This window comes from Phycodurus eques, chromosome 7, assembly GCF_024500275.1.
Source record: "Phycodurus eques isolate BA_2022a chromosome 7, UOR_Pequ_1.1, whole genome shotgun sequence".
Taxonomy (NCBI): domain Eukaryota; kingdom Metazoa; phylum Chordata; class Actinopteri; order Syngnathiformes; family Syngnathidae; genus Phycodurus; species Phycodurus eques.
Genome location: NC_084531.1, coordinates 13,339,064 through 13,353,996, shown reverse-complemented (window position 1 = coordinate 13,353,996; position 14,933 = coordinate 13,339,064). Strand labels below are relative to the sequence as shown.

The 14,933-nt window shown below is 42.8% G+C and overlaps 1 protein-coding gene across 3 annotated transcripts in view; it reads left to right on the top strand.

Moving 5' to 3' along the window:
- itpkcb (inositol-trisphosphate 3-kinase Cb) overlaps window positions 1–14,933 on the top strand; it is a 34,604-nt gene that overhangs the window by 225 nt on the left and 19,446 nt on the right. Inside the window, exons 2-4 of one of the 3 annotated variants that reach the window (XM_061682645.1) lie at window positions 495–647; window positions 7,158–7,204; window positions 7,335–8,425. In XM_061682645.1, coding sequence (XP_061538629.1) covers window positions 7,379–8,425 — 1,047 coding nt within the window. In that variant the 5' untranslated portion in view covers window positions 495–647; window positions 7,158–7,204; window positions 7,335–7,378. Of the gene's footprint in view, window positions 1–148; window positions 648–7,157; window positions 7,205–7,334; window positions 8,426–14,933 lie in introns of those variants that run through there. The other 2 variants (XM_061682644.1, XM_061682643.1) reach the window with 2 other exon arrangements.

Genomic DNA, 14,933 nt, shown 5'->3' with positions numbered 1-14,933 from the left:
GAATAACCGCTTGTATATTAGTATGAGAACTAACATTTTGCATGTTTGTCTCATTAGATCATTTGTTTGTGTGTGTGTGTGTATATATAAATATATATATAATGGTTTAAATGAATGCATTCCACTTAATGTGTGATAATTCGCTTATTGGTGTTGAATCGTGTTTTTTTAAATGTGTGTTTTCACAACAAAATGTACATTTTAAATGTACTAAGGACACGTGAGCGTTTCGAAGGCGAGACACTTTAAATCACGTGACCCAAAATGTACACCGTTTGCTAGTTGTGTTATTTCGTCGCCGCGTAAAACTTAACAATTAACTTAACTAAGTGCCTCCAAACTATTGGCCGTCGCGGAATTTCTTAATTTACACGTGCGTTTAGTGATTTTATTTTGCAATGTATCCTTTCTAGGGCTCGGTTAAACTACGTAACTTGAACTGAAGCTTTCAACCACTGAACGTGACCATTATTAGTCGAGCTTCTCTGTGGCAGGAGTTTCCTCTTTTACATGAAGCGCATCGGCACCCTGGCAGGAGACAACACGAGACGACGGGCACGTTGGCGGCTTCGTGCACATTAGTCGGGCAACTTTTAAAAGCTGCCAACTCATCTCCCTCTCGCACGCAAGAACAAGAACTCAGTCAGGTATGGTTGGCCTTTTAACGTTCACATGAGCGCTATCTGTGTGGATTGTTGGGCTGCTCCTTGTGCGACGAAGTACTTTCAGTTGTAATAAATGTAGGATATTATTTGATGTGTGTGATTAATTAAAAAAAAAAAAAAATCCAAAAATTTGGCAAGGAATGCATGCGCATTTTAATAAATAAGAATATTGTTGAAAAGTTGATTTATTTCAGTAGCTCAATTCCAAAAGTGAAACTCATACTGCAGAGATTCATTCAACACATGGGAAAATACTTTTCAGAAGGCCGATCCCTGTCTAATTGCCATTTTAAAAATTCATTGTTCCTTATGACTGGATTAGTGGTTGGCATTTGTGCCTTTTGTTGCAATACGAGTCAAAATTATATGAGAATAAAGTCAGAATGGAAAAGTTATACTGCTGTAACTTGTAGGTAAGGTCATTTTATTTACAAAGCACTTCTCACAGCGATTACTCACTAAGTGTGTCACATGGTTCAAATCCAGAGTTATAAACATTATACAGTTTATACACTGGGGGAAAAAATCCAAACCAACAAGTTCAACTACATGACTGTCGAAGTTGTTTCTAACTGGTTTTTAAAAATGTCTCCAGAAGAGGCATCTCTTCGCTCAAATTGAAGTAGATTCCAAAATTTGGGGGCAATGGACTGCAGGGCTCCATCACCTTTATTTTTTAAATCTTGTATGAAGACCTCTCAAATGTGAATGATAAATAAATCAAAGATTAATTTCTTTTTTACATTTGCATTTGGCATTCAGGAAGTCCAGAGCATTATTCCCTCTCGTTTCACAGTTTAACATGTGTGCAGGTATGAGCAGACGAGAGAGGAACATGATTGAAGTCTTCACTGACTAGTATTAGGGTACTGGGAGGCTGAAATTGTAATCTCACGCTAATCGCAATTGTTGCAGCAATTGAAGATTGAATGTAGACAATCAACTGCAGTTTTCTACAATAAATAAAAGGGAGTCAGCGGGCCGTAGTGACCTAACATGACAATACAATGAGACCAGATTCACCAGGTTTGGAGGAGCCTGACCAATAAGACCTCTCTAAGTGATTTAAAATTTTGTAATGAAATATAATATGAACAGGGAGCCGGCACAAGGATGAAAAAATGTGAGCAATGAGGCTGAAGCGATGGACAAAGTGTAAAATCCTTAATTTCTTAAAGGGTGAAGTCGTAATCTCAGAAAAAAAGTCAAGATTTTATGCAAATTATGTTGTAATATTATGACAAAAATATAATGTGAGGAGAATTAAGTCATTATATTGTGAAAATAGATTTCAGATTTCATTTGTTTTAGAGCAATGTTTTATTTTAATTTTATTTTTTTTAAACCTTTTACACACAGGACCACCTACTCCATCTATAAGTACCACCATCATGACAGACATTATAATTCAGCAAAATAGCAGGCCTAAGTGTTCATAAAAAACGAGACAGGGGTTTTATTTAATTTATTATTTATATGTCTGGTATTAGCGGCACGGTGAGCGACTGGTTAGCGCATCTGCCTCACAGTTCTGAGGACTGGGGTTCAAATCCCGGCCCCACCTGTGTGGTGTTTGCATGTTCTCCCCGTTCCTGCATGGGTTTTCTCTGGTTACTCCACTTTCCTCCCAAAAACATGCGTGGTAGGTTGATTGAAGGCTCTAAATTGCGCTGAGGTGTGAATGTGAGTGCGAATGGTTGTTTGTGCCCTGCGATTGGCTGGCGACCAGTTCAGGGTGTACCCCGCCTCCCGTCCGAAGATAGCTGGGATAGGCTAGAGCACACACACGACCCTTGTGAGGATAAAGCGGTGCAGAAAACGGTTGGATGGATGTCTAGTATTACTGTAATCCACTGTAACATTATCACTGTGCTTAAGTATAGGACAATGAAAAACTGTACTTAAATATATGCTTAAAATTAAACAGTTCTTACATCTTAAATGCAAATGTATTGAATTTAAAAGTTAAATACAACTAAACTGTACTTGAGCAGTAAATCTTTCCAAGTCCGATTTGTATCTTTCTCTGGATGGTAAGGTCACACATGCTTTTCTAAACTGACCTAACATGAAGAGTCATACTGTCTTTATATATCTTAAAAATGCCATTAAAAAGTCCAACTTCCTATAAAAAGTGTGACTCTACTGGTTTGTATGTCTTGTATTCAGGAACAATCCCTCTCCATTAGCCAACTCACCCTGAGTCATTTTTGTGGAATATTTTTAGTCTTGATGACTTCAGAATGTACGTTTGCACATGTATTCCTTGAGTCGCAATGAGCTGTTGTTTCCATTGTTATCGTTGCTGTCTAGTTTCCGCTGTGTGAGCATTCCTTCCTGACTGCAGGGTGATTGCAGTGTCACAGTGCAGAGCAGAGAGGCGAGCACATGAATGCTGGAAGTGTTTCAAGCCTTCCAAGATGTCTTTTAAACTGATCAAGTGCAGCTCCCGTAAACTGTGCTGTGTTATATGCACATACTGCATGTATTGGGTTGTAGGAAGGACTAATAGGCCGAAACTGAAAAGGAAAAAAAAAAATCTGATTAACATTTTTAATGTTAAAAGTCACAAGTCTTAATTTTATTAAAAGAAACTGACAATTTTACCCCCCAAAAATACATAATTTGAAGTGACCAAACGTATATACTATATAAATAAAGTGCCATGGAAAAGTATTGGGCCCCTTCTCAAATGCTTATATTTTTGCATAGTTTCCCCACTTTAATGTTTGAGATCCTCAACCAAATGTAAATATCAGACAAAGATAACCCAAGTAAACATAAAATGCTGTTTTTAAATAGTGATTTTACTGTATTTATTAAGGAAAAACACTTCAAATCTTCCTGGCCCTGTGTGAAAAAGTAATTTCCCCCCCTTGTTAAAAAATGAATTAACTGTGGCTAATCACATTTTTGTGTTCATTTTCAATGACCACACCCAAGCCTGATTACATTCAGACCCGTTCAATCAAGAAATCACTCCCAGTAAAGAGAACCTGTTTGACAAAATGAAGTCGGCCCAATGCTATCCAAAAGCTGCAACAAACTGCCACGTTCTAAAGAAATTGAAGAACAGATGAGAAATAAAGTAATTGACAGCTATCAGTCTGGAAAAGGTTACAAAGACATTTCATAAGCTTTAAAACCTGCATTTTATGTTTGAATGGGTTATCTTTCTCTGATATTTACATTTGTTTGATGATCTTAAAGTGAACAATGCAATTGAAAAAATACGAATTTGAGAAGGGGGCCTCTACTTTTTCACGGCACTATATCGTAATATTACAGGAGTAAAGTTGTACAAAAAAAGTTGTCATTTTATTACTTTATTGTCATACAATGACAATTTTATAAGAATATTTTTATTATTATGAAAAAGCCATAATGTCACGAGAACAAGGTTGTAATATTACAAGAGCAAAGTAACATGAAAAGTCAGAATTTTACGACTGTTCTTTTTATAAGTCATGTCTTTCTTCCCCTCATACTACAGTATATATATATATATATATATATATATATATATATACCTGTTATGAGAATGAAGTCATAATGTGAAAAAAGTCGTTTTATGACTATTAAGTCATATAGAAAGAGCGAAAGCCCTTCAATTTTCTGAAAGTCTGTTACAAGAAAAAGTCGTAATTTTTTACGTGAATAATGTTGAAATATTATGGGGGGGGGAGTCAATGCTACAATGAAGTCTAAATGTTACAAGAATAAAAGTCGTAATGTTATGTGAATTAAGTTGCAATATTAAGAAAACAGTTGTGATAAAATAAAACTATTACAAGATAAAGCCACAATGTACGAAAATAGTCATAATATTATGAAACAGAAAGTCATCTAATTTTTTCATTTTATTACCAGAATAAGGCCATAATATCATGAGAATTAAGTTCTAATATGGGCCGACTGGTGAGCACATCTGCCTAACAGTTCAGAGGTCGAGGGTTCAAATCTGGAGTGGAGTTTGCATGTTCTCTCCGTGCTTGTGTGTTTTCTCCGTGTACTCCGGTTTCCGCCCACATTCCAAAAACATGCATGGTTGGTTAATTCAAACTCTAAATTGCCCGTAGGTGTGAATGTCAGTGCGAATGGTTGTTTGTTTATATGTGCCCTGCGATTGGCTGGCGACCAGTTTAGGGTGTATCGCGCCTCACGCCCAAAGTCACCTGGGATCGGCTCCAGCAAACCAGTCATATGACCCTAATGAGGACAAACAGTCCAGAGAATGGTTGGATGGAAGTCATAATATGTTCATAAATGAAGTTAGTCTGATATACTAACTCTTTTCTTGACAAAAATATGACTTTATCCTTGTCACGTGCCAACTGTTTTCTTCGAATATTAAGCTTTTATTTTTGCAACTCTTTTTCTAAAAAAATATGAAAATATACACATTCACACCTACGGGCAATTTAGAGTCTTTAATTAACCTACCGTGCATGTTTTTGGGATGTGGGAGGAACCCAGAATTCCCGGAGAAAAGCCACGCAGGCATGGGGAGAACATGCAAACGCCACACAGGCGGGGCCGGGATTTGAACCAGGGTCCTCAGAACTGTAAGGCGGAAGTGCTAACCAGTCGGCGGAAGTGCTAACCAGTCGTCCAATGTGCCGCCATGAAAATATTCCATTGTCTTACTTTTTTTTTCTGTTCAACATAGCCATAGCGTGCTAGTTTATTTTCAATTCAGTCCTCCGTCCACATTACAACATTGCTGCAAGTGACTACTATTTTCCACTCGCTCTAATTAACTTGACTATGGGTGTTATTTGTCTTAATAATTGTCCTTATATACTCTAGTCAAACTGAAATGCAGTTGTTTATCCAGTTTTCCTTGATGACTGAACGCATTAAAACTCACCAATTATTGTTGCTCTAATGGACATTATAACCGCAGGTGTGCCTGCTGTGATTCAAATGGTGTTTTCTTTCATCGAGTGTCATGTAATCCAGTGCTGTAATTAATTAGTTCGTACTTTTTATTTGTTTATAGCTCAGATATAGGTGAGCTGTTGAGAGCTGGTGTCCAGACACAGGAGGGCAGTGTGACATTGGTAGAACTTCTCAAAGCGTTTGCATGCATCAAAATTAGTCTTACATTGTTCCTTATTCAGTCAACTTTTCCCTGCATTTGAATATACCTTAGTGAACTGTAGAGGTTAGATTTGAAAAGACACTTTGGAGCCAACTACAGTAGAACAGAGTGCACCCTGGACTGGTCGCTAGCCAACTGCAGGACACATACAGACAAACAGGAATTAACACCCACATTCACACCTATGTACAATTTAGTCCTCAAAGAACCTAACGTACATGTCTTTGGAATGTAAAAGGAAGGTGGAGTAAATGAAGAAACACCCAGGCAAGCACAGGGAGAACACCGGAGCTGAGATTCAAACCCGAACCTCAGAATCGTGAGGCAGACGTGCTAACCACGATACAACGTGCTAACCACGCTACAACGTGCTGCGCTCAAACAGAATTAACAAAGGAAATCATAGAACAACTCCATTTTCTTGCGTTAGAAATCATGACATGCTGTGCCACCCCAGTCCTGCAGGTGGCGGTAATTCATATTATAAAGTAGGAGTCCGTTTTAACACACAGCAAGCGTTTTTCAGTCAGAAGACAAGCTCTATTAAACCATACTTATTGTTTTTCATGTCATTGTTTTATACTTAAGGCCTAGAAATGTTTTTCATGCAAATATTTATTGTAATGACATTCCAATGTTACAAAAGACACTAAATTAATTAGTTTGTCTTGCAAGTGTAAGAATACGTGGTTGTGCAGCACAAGACACGATCAGTTATGATCGTACTTTGTTTGTTTTCTAATTGATTGCCCTGTATCTATGGCACAGAACAGTGATTACGCGGGCTCCCACTTGTGATACGCTAAAGGATCACTTCCTAAGTACTGCTCAGTCGTATTTAACTTTTAAGTACAGTACATTTTGAATTAATCTTTAAGAACTGTTTGTTTTAAAATATTTGTTTAGATGAACTTTGATGTGTTGTCTGCAAATTTTGGAGCAAATTCCATTTTGTCAAGGGGGGGGGGGGGTGTCATCCTGACGATTTTCAAATTGTGAAAAATGTCTAAGAATGATATTAAATATGTTTTTGGCATAAAACCTCATTTTTGATCAACACTTGCCTGTACATTTTAATGTTGATCAAGCTGAAAGTCACTTCTATGATGGTGTTACTTGGGAGAGCTTGTTTGTTTTTTTTTGTTTTTTTTTTAGGTGGTACTTGGTGTAAAAAGTTTGAGAACCACTGACCGAGAAGCTTTTTTTCCATACAAATATTTACTGTAATTATGACTTCAATTCTGCGTTAAGCGTCGGCTACAGCGCGTTCCGACTTACGTACAGTTTCGAACTGAACTCCGTCGTAAATTGAGCTCCCGTGTAGTTGCACAAGTTGTCTTTTGTTTATGCACGTTGATTGCAGTGAACTTTAGTCTCTGCTCCCACAGACGTGAGCAGTCTCCATAAAGCAAGAGGACTTACGGACGGAACTAATGTAAGATTTTCCAGTACTGGACTGTATGACTAATGGTTAGCTGTGTATGTTATAAAGAGTCACGCAGCATTGGGTTTCAACTTTTGTCTTTTTTTTTTTTTTTTTTTTTTTAAATCGTCATACTTAACAGCCAAAGGGAGTGTCTGGGAACTCTTCACGTCTACGGCGAGCGAGATGGGCCAAACTCGCTCGGGTCCCTTGCATACCAGCACCCCCGGCAGAGCAACATGGAAAGAAGGCGAGACGGCCCCGCGTCCCGATGCTCGTAGACTAAAAAGCGAGAGAAAGCGTCTTACTATCCGGATAAACGAGAACCCGATGAAAAAGCAAGCCCTGTCGTGTTTGGGAAGGCGAAAGCGAGACTACAGCCCGACGAGAGCGGAGCCGACCTGCGGAAGCGAAGCGGGAGACCCAGCCTTCCGACACGAACGTCGAGAGGGAAAGTTACCCAGGGACGAGGCAGTACCGGCGGGCGAGGATCAGCGAGTCGCCGCAGCTGGCTTTTCGGAGGCGCCGCCGTTGGCCCGAGATGTGAGCGGGGAGACGACGGTCGGCCCACCCGAGAAGCCTGGCCCGGGGAGTCGGAGCGCTGAAGTGAGCGCTGCTGGCTGCGTGGAGACGAGTGCCGGGCGGGAGGACAATGCCTCGGACCCCCCGGCGACGGCCATGGAGTATCAGGCGGTGGGGGAAAACAGCCATGATAGTGTAATGGCACCATTGGGAGAGATGAGCCCGGATGAGTCGGACTCTTCGCGGACTTTAACAAGCTTACAGTCGAGCGAACGTGTTGATCGAGTGGAAGATTCGGTTCAAATGACAAAAAGTGATTTAATCAACGACCCCTGTCCGGTCGAAGGCACACACTGTGACGAGCCCCCCCGGAATCTACCGTATCTCGGCCCCATACCGAAACTCATCATCACCCGGGACCCCAGTCCCAGCCGCTCCGAGGAGTCGTCGACTCAGCTGAGCCTCCGCACCGAGCTCAGCGCCCGGTGGGGCTCGGAGCTGCACCCGGACGACGAGTCTCCGTGCTCAGACAGTGGGTGCGGGGGGTCCCCGGCGCTGATGCGCTCGCCCAGGAAGCTGTCCAACTCGTCCTCCATCGGCCTGTCCTCAGCCTCGTCCTTCGAGGAGTCCGAGGACGACTACACGGGCAGCGACATCGAGTCCAGCCTGTCCCCGACCAGGTCCCTCTGCAGTCCGGACGACGGCCCAGCGGTGAGTGCCCTCTCGGTCATAGCAACGTTGCTTTTTGCTAGTGTAAAAGATGATTTGTCTCGCTAAAATATTTGCATTGCATGCTTGTTCATACATTAAAACACACAGGGCAGCGCGTTGGCCAAGTGATTAGCTCATCTGCCTCACAATTCCGAGGTTTACGGTTCAAATCTCCTCCACTTTTCTCAAGGGACTCTTCACTGGATTGAAATACTCATAAATTATGGGGATAGATTTGTCTCAAATGTATTTACACAAATATATCCGCGATTTACGGTACGTGTTTTTTAATGTGTGTGCCTTTATCGTGACCTATCATTTGTAAATATTCAATTCTGCTTATGAATGGTTGAAGGTGCGTTTGTGTATTATTTTAAAAACAATTTTGATTTTGAAATGCCATGATAAATGCACACGCAACATTAAAAAACACATGTAAATCGTGGCTGTATTTGTGGATCTGAAGGACAAATAAATTATGGATATGTTTGTGAACCTGAAAAACGTGTAAATCACGATTTTTTTTTTGGGTGTAAATTTTGAGACAAATCTCTCCCCATAATAAATACAGTTGCGGTTGTCGGTGCACTTTGACCCGGGGGCCTTTCACACTGAGCAAGTGCAGTGTGAAAAGGCCACATACACACGCTATGCAGAATATGCGATGGCTCAGACATACACTTGTAATTTGATGCTTGCTTGCACAGGTATTGCATGAGTTCATCTATAAGAAATGTACAGGTGTTGGCCGTGGAAATGCAGGCCAGATCTCACGGTAATTAAACAGGAACACACAAACTATGCCACTTTGACTTCCTTAATTAGGGCAGTCTTTCAAGTGTGACTGTTGACTTGCGAAAAGGAAGACCTTTTATGCATTTCCAACAAAGGTCTATTACAGTACAGTACAGGTACACTTGACTGCGGGATGGCCCGATTAGCATTATTTGCGTCATCAAAACAGCAGTGTGACATCATAACTTCTTCTTTTGATCAACGGCTACAATGAAAGTGGCAGCCTTTCCAGCAGCCCTTTGTGTGTTTCGTTTTCAATGTTGTTTGAGTTAGTTCAGTTTGTAGTTTCATATCAAGTCCAGTTTATTTGTATAGCCCTTAATCACAAAAGAGTCTCAAAGGGCTTCACAGGCCCACAGTTGACAAAGATCGACGACATCCCCTCATCGAAACCCCCCAATCAGGCAGTGAAAAGGAAAAAATAAACCGTGAGAGAGGACACCAGATGGGAGGGAGGGATCCCCCCTTCAGGATGGACCAGACTGCAATGTATGTCGAGTGGGCAACATTTATCACATAGTACGGTGCTGTACAATGTTAATTAGGATACCATAAGAGTCAATTTAAAGAGATGAAGCGTAGCAAGTTGACGCCTTCAGGTAACTGGTTCCGCGTCAGGACCTGGCCCGGTCAGTCAGAGCAGAATCCTCCATAGAAATGACTCCAGATCTCGGATCAGTTGGTCAGTACAGAATCCATACTGCAACAACCTCAGATAGGCTCATCACCACCTAGTTCTGTCTCCGGCTTGGAGGAGATGGGACAAGCGGCAGTAAAACAGGCTTATGTGTAGTTTAACTAATGCCAAAGTGTAAAAGTAAGTCTTAAGTTTATATGAGATGTAATTGCTGCAAATTCAATGCTAATTTTCGTTAGCTTGTCAATAGTGTGTTTCATTCATTGTGTGTTAGCTTTGAGCTGGCGATTTTTATGAACAAAAACAAAAACGATGGCTGTTATGTATTTGAACATTCAATTGGTTTAATTATTTTATGTAAGTTTAGTTTTACAGTGAACTTTAACTGGAGTGTCAATAAATGACTTTAAGCAAGCAAAATTCACTCTTACTCCTTGCTACTACGTTAGCATCTTAGCAACCTGTTGTGATCACGTGGGAGCTGCATGCCGTCCGGGCGCTGCTGTAACAAAGTGATGGAGCGGTACATGGAATGGACTGCTTGTACAAGATTGGTAAAATCAGAGATTTTAGATCCAGTCTGATCCGATCCGATACTTGTTTTTTGCTGACATCGGACCGATTTCTTATCTCAAAGATCGGATGGGGACAGCCCTAGCTAGCACCACACTTTTCTTTTTTTACCATACCTGTATCGGTATTGGTGCCAATACTGTACATCTGAACTGTAGTCACACTCAACAAAATGCTCCGATTCTACGACACTGACACCACTTTACCAGCCTGACGTATCGTTTCGGCCTGGTGGAGTAGGGCCTCTCTGCGGCCTGTGAGCGCATGTACAATGTGCCTCGCTGGAGAATTCTCCTCTCCTGGCTTAGGAGCCAGGTGAGAAGGGACATATTTGATTTGACAGCTTAAAGGTTTGGGGTTTTCAGGGAATTTAGCGACATGCCTGTGGTGTATGGAAGCTGAAAGAACAACTCAATTCTTGGCCATTTTGAAGTCTAATTTTACATACTTTGCAATATTTTGTATCTATTCAAATTCGACCAGCTTGTTAACAACACTCTTTTCTGGGGTGGGACAAATTTACAAGGCATATTTTGGTGACTTCATTGGGTGTTTAAAGAGAAGTAAGCAAGGGTGTGATAAAGTATCACTTCGTTTGTCCTGTCAGTTTTATCTTATACCGTAACTAGTGTTATTTTCAAGATTCTCTCTCCTCTTGTTTTTCTTTTTACTCACTTTATTTTGTAGTTAACACACAGAGGCAATATAGCATCCGTCTTCCGACTTGTATGTCCCCCAGACGCGTTATTAGGAATTTGATGCACATTCCTGGCAGGAGACGCCCTACTTCAATATTACTGGCTCCAGGACACTCACCGCTCCACTAGGATTGGCTGCTATATCCCGGTAGAATATGCTCTACTGCTTCCAGACGGGAAAACAAGTATGTGATTTAAGCGTATTGGCATTGATGTTTCCAACTAACCGTAACCCACCCTAATCCTAACCTTAACCCATCATAAACCACCTTAGCCTCAACACTAGCCCTAAACCTAACCATAACAAACGTCTTTGGGGTTTTATTTTACAAATGTGACACTTGTTTGGAATGGTCATCTCGTTACATCTGTGCACCCTGCCTTTCCCGCGAAGAAGGAGCCAGTCATGTTGCAGCGGGTCGTGTTTTGCCAGGAACACTCGTGGGGTTCCTAATAATGTCCCCCAGGCTCTGCCTTCTTCTTTGCTTCTTCTCTGTGTACTCCTTTTATATAGTGCCCCTAGTGTTCGCACTGAGACACCACATCACCGAAATGCTTTATGTTACAGGCTACATTTAAGTAAAATGTGTGGCAAGACTGTTAGGAAAAAATATTCAGTTGGATAATAAGATGTAAGTAATCATAATTTGTTACTCTAAAAAAAATTATATTTGAGTGACACCTATGCTATGTTCAAGGAAAGTTTGTGTTATGTGTTGCTTAACCGTATTTGATTAAAGTAAAAGACATTCATAACAATCGCAAGATGTAACGGCATTTTTAAGAATTGGTACTTGATTGGCAAGTACTCAAATAAGTGAGAAAAAGTGGTATCTGTGCTTTGTTGTGAATGATTATGGATCACAACAAAGCCGAAGAAAATGAAAAAGTTTTCGTGCGTAGATTTTTGTCTATCTATTTTTAGTCAATGTCATAGAGTGATTCGGTACAGATTGGTTATCTGGGTAACCTTAGTAAGTAAGTAGAGGTAAGTCTGCAGCACTGATCGTTCTTATTCAATTAAATCACCATAATCAATGCGATTTGAACTAAAGATGAAGAAGGCTCTCCTCGTCCCGAGTTATAGGACCACATGACGTAAGTGAAGTACTTATACACATTTGACTCGTTTTGTCACTGACTTTGCCAAATCAGCACTGTTGCTGTTTACCTCACATTTGTTATTAAAGCATCCACAAAGTGCATTCAAGGACACAAAAGGTTCGGGCACACTTCACTGCAAAAAAAATCAAGATTCCAGCCTGTCCACCTCATTGAAAGATAACAGTTATCCATTCATAACCATACTATATTTCCATGGATAATAATTTAATCAATGTTCCTTCTGAACGGTCCACCCAAGTTTGATACTTTAGTTTCCTCTTTTGCAGACAGAAAGTTAGGCAGATATGAGTCAGATAGTCAACTCGGAGAGGTTTGAATGAGCCTCTTTCATGGTAGGACACTGGGCCACCCAAAACTCCTTCTTTCAGTCTGAGTCACTTTAAAAACTTTGAATCAGCTTACTAGAGAGGTAGCTGATTTTATGTCTTGGCTGAACTGTCTTGGATTGGTGAGTTAGACAGGCCGTTGTGTTTACATAGTGTCAGGATAGTTTGTTGCATAAACCATGATCAAAACAAATCCTTCAAAAGCACAAGTGGTGATCCATATAGACACAATGTGTAAGCTACATCAGAATCAGAATCATCTTTATTTGCCAAGTATGTCCAAAAAACACACAGGAGCTTACATTTAAGCTCCTGTGGTAAATCAAAATCAATTGACATAGTTATGTTGAGAAGCTAAGGGAAAATCCAAAAACTAATCAAACTAATATCAGTCATTGTATAAAAATCTTGTGTTGACACAAACATGGTCTGAGCTCCAAGGATTGCAGCCCTTCACTCAATTCACGCACCAACACAGGACGAGGCTGGTCCATAGACCACTATCTGGGGTTGCCACGGCAGTGATGATTACAAATCAGTGTAGCATCCACAGAATTTCTAGATTTAATACATCCATCCATCCATCCATTTTCTGTACCGCTTATCCTCCCTCGGTTTGCGGCCGTGCTGGAGCCTATCCCAGCTGACTCTGGGCAAGAGGCGGGGCACACCCTGAACTGGTCGCCAGCCAATTGCAGGGCACATATGAACAAACAACCATTCACACTCACATTCACACCTATGGGCAATTTAGAGTCCGGTGACCTCAACCCCAGCGATAGGAAAGCCCGCCTCAGAGAACCCAGACTCTGCTTCCTCATGGGAAGGCGCGTCGGTGTAATTGAGGAGGTCTTCGAAATATTCAAAATAATAATATCGAAGTATTCTCCCCACCGGCTCACAACGTCCTGAGTCGAGGTCAGCAGCGCCCCATCCCCACTATACACAGTGTTGATGGTGCACTGCTTTCCCCTCCTGAGACGCCAGATGGTGGATCAGAATTTCCTCGAAGCAGTCCGGAAGGCTTTCTCCATTGCCTCACCGGACTCCTCACATACCCAAATTTTTGCTTCAGCGACCACCAATGGTGCATTCGGCTTGGCCAGCCGGTACCCATCAGCTGCCTCAGGAGTCCCACAGGCCAAAAAGGCCCGATAGGACTCCTTCTTCAGCTTGACGGCATCCCTCACCGTTGGTATCCACCAACGGGTTCGGGGATTGCCGCCACGACAAGCACCGACCACCTTACGGCCACAGCTCCGGTCGGCCGCCTCAGCAATGGAGGCGCGGAACATAGTCCACTCGGACTCGATGTCCCCCGCTTCCCCCGGAACATGAGCAAAGTTCTGTCTGAGGTGGGACTTTAAACTCCTTCTGACAGGGGATTCCGCCAGACTTTCCTAGCAGACCCTCACAATACGTTTGGGCCTGCCACGTCGGACCGGCATCTTCCCCCACCATCGGAGCCAACTCACCACCAGGTGGTGATCAGTTGACAGGTGCGCCCCTCTCTTCACCCGAGTGTCCAAGACATGCGGCCGCAAGTCCATGCTTGAACATGTTGTTCGTTATGGACAATTCGTGATGAGCACAGAAGTTCAATAACAGAACACTGCTCGGGTTCTGATCGGGGGGGGGGGGCGTTCTTCCCAATCACGCCCTTCCAGGTCTCACTGTCGTTGCCCACGTGAGCATTGAAGTCCCCCAGCAGAACGATGGAGTCCCCAGCGGGAGCGCTCTCCAGCACCCCCTCCAAGGACTCCAAAAGGGTGGGTACTCTGAACTGCCGTTTGGTGCATAGGCACAAACAACAGTCAGGACCCGTCCCCCGACCCGAAGGTGGAGGGAGGCTACTCACTCCTCCACCGGGGTGAACCCCAACGTGCAGACGCTGAGCCGGGGGGCAAAAAGTATACCCACACCTGCTCGGCGCCTCTCACCGTGGGAAACTCCAGAGAGGAAGAGAGTCCAACCCCTCTCGAGAAGACTGGTACCAGAGCCCAAGCTGTGTGTTGAGGTGAGTCCGACTATATCTAGTCGGAACTTCTCGACCTCACACACCAGCTCGGGCTCCTTCCTTGCCAGAGAGGTGACATTCCACGTCCCTAGAGCCAGTTTCTGTAGCCGGGGGATCGGCTCGCCAAGGTACCTGCCTTCGGCCACCGCCCAGCTCGCACTGCACCCGACTCCTATGGGCCCCTCCCACAGGTGGTGAGCCCACGGGAAGGGGGACCCACGTTACCCTTTCAGGCTGTGCCCGGCCCGGGCCCCATGGGTGCAGGCCCGGGCCCCATGGGTGCAGGCCCGGCCACCAGGCGCTCGCTTTTGTGCCCCACCTCCAGGCCTGGCTCCAG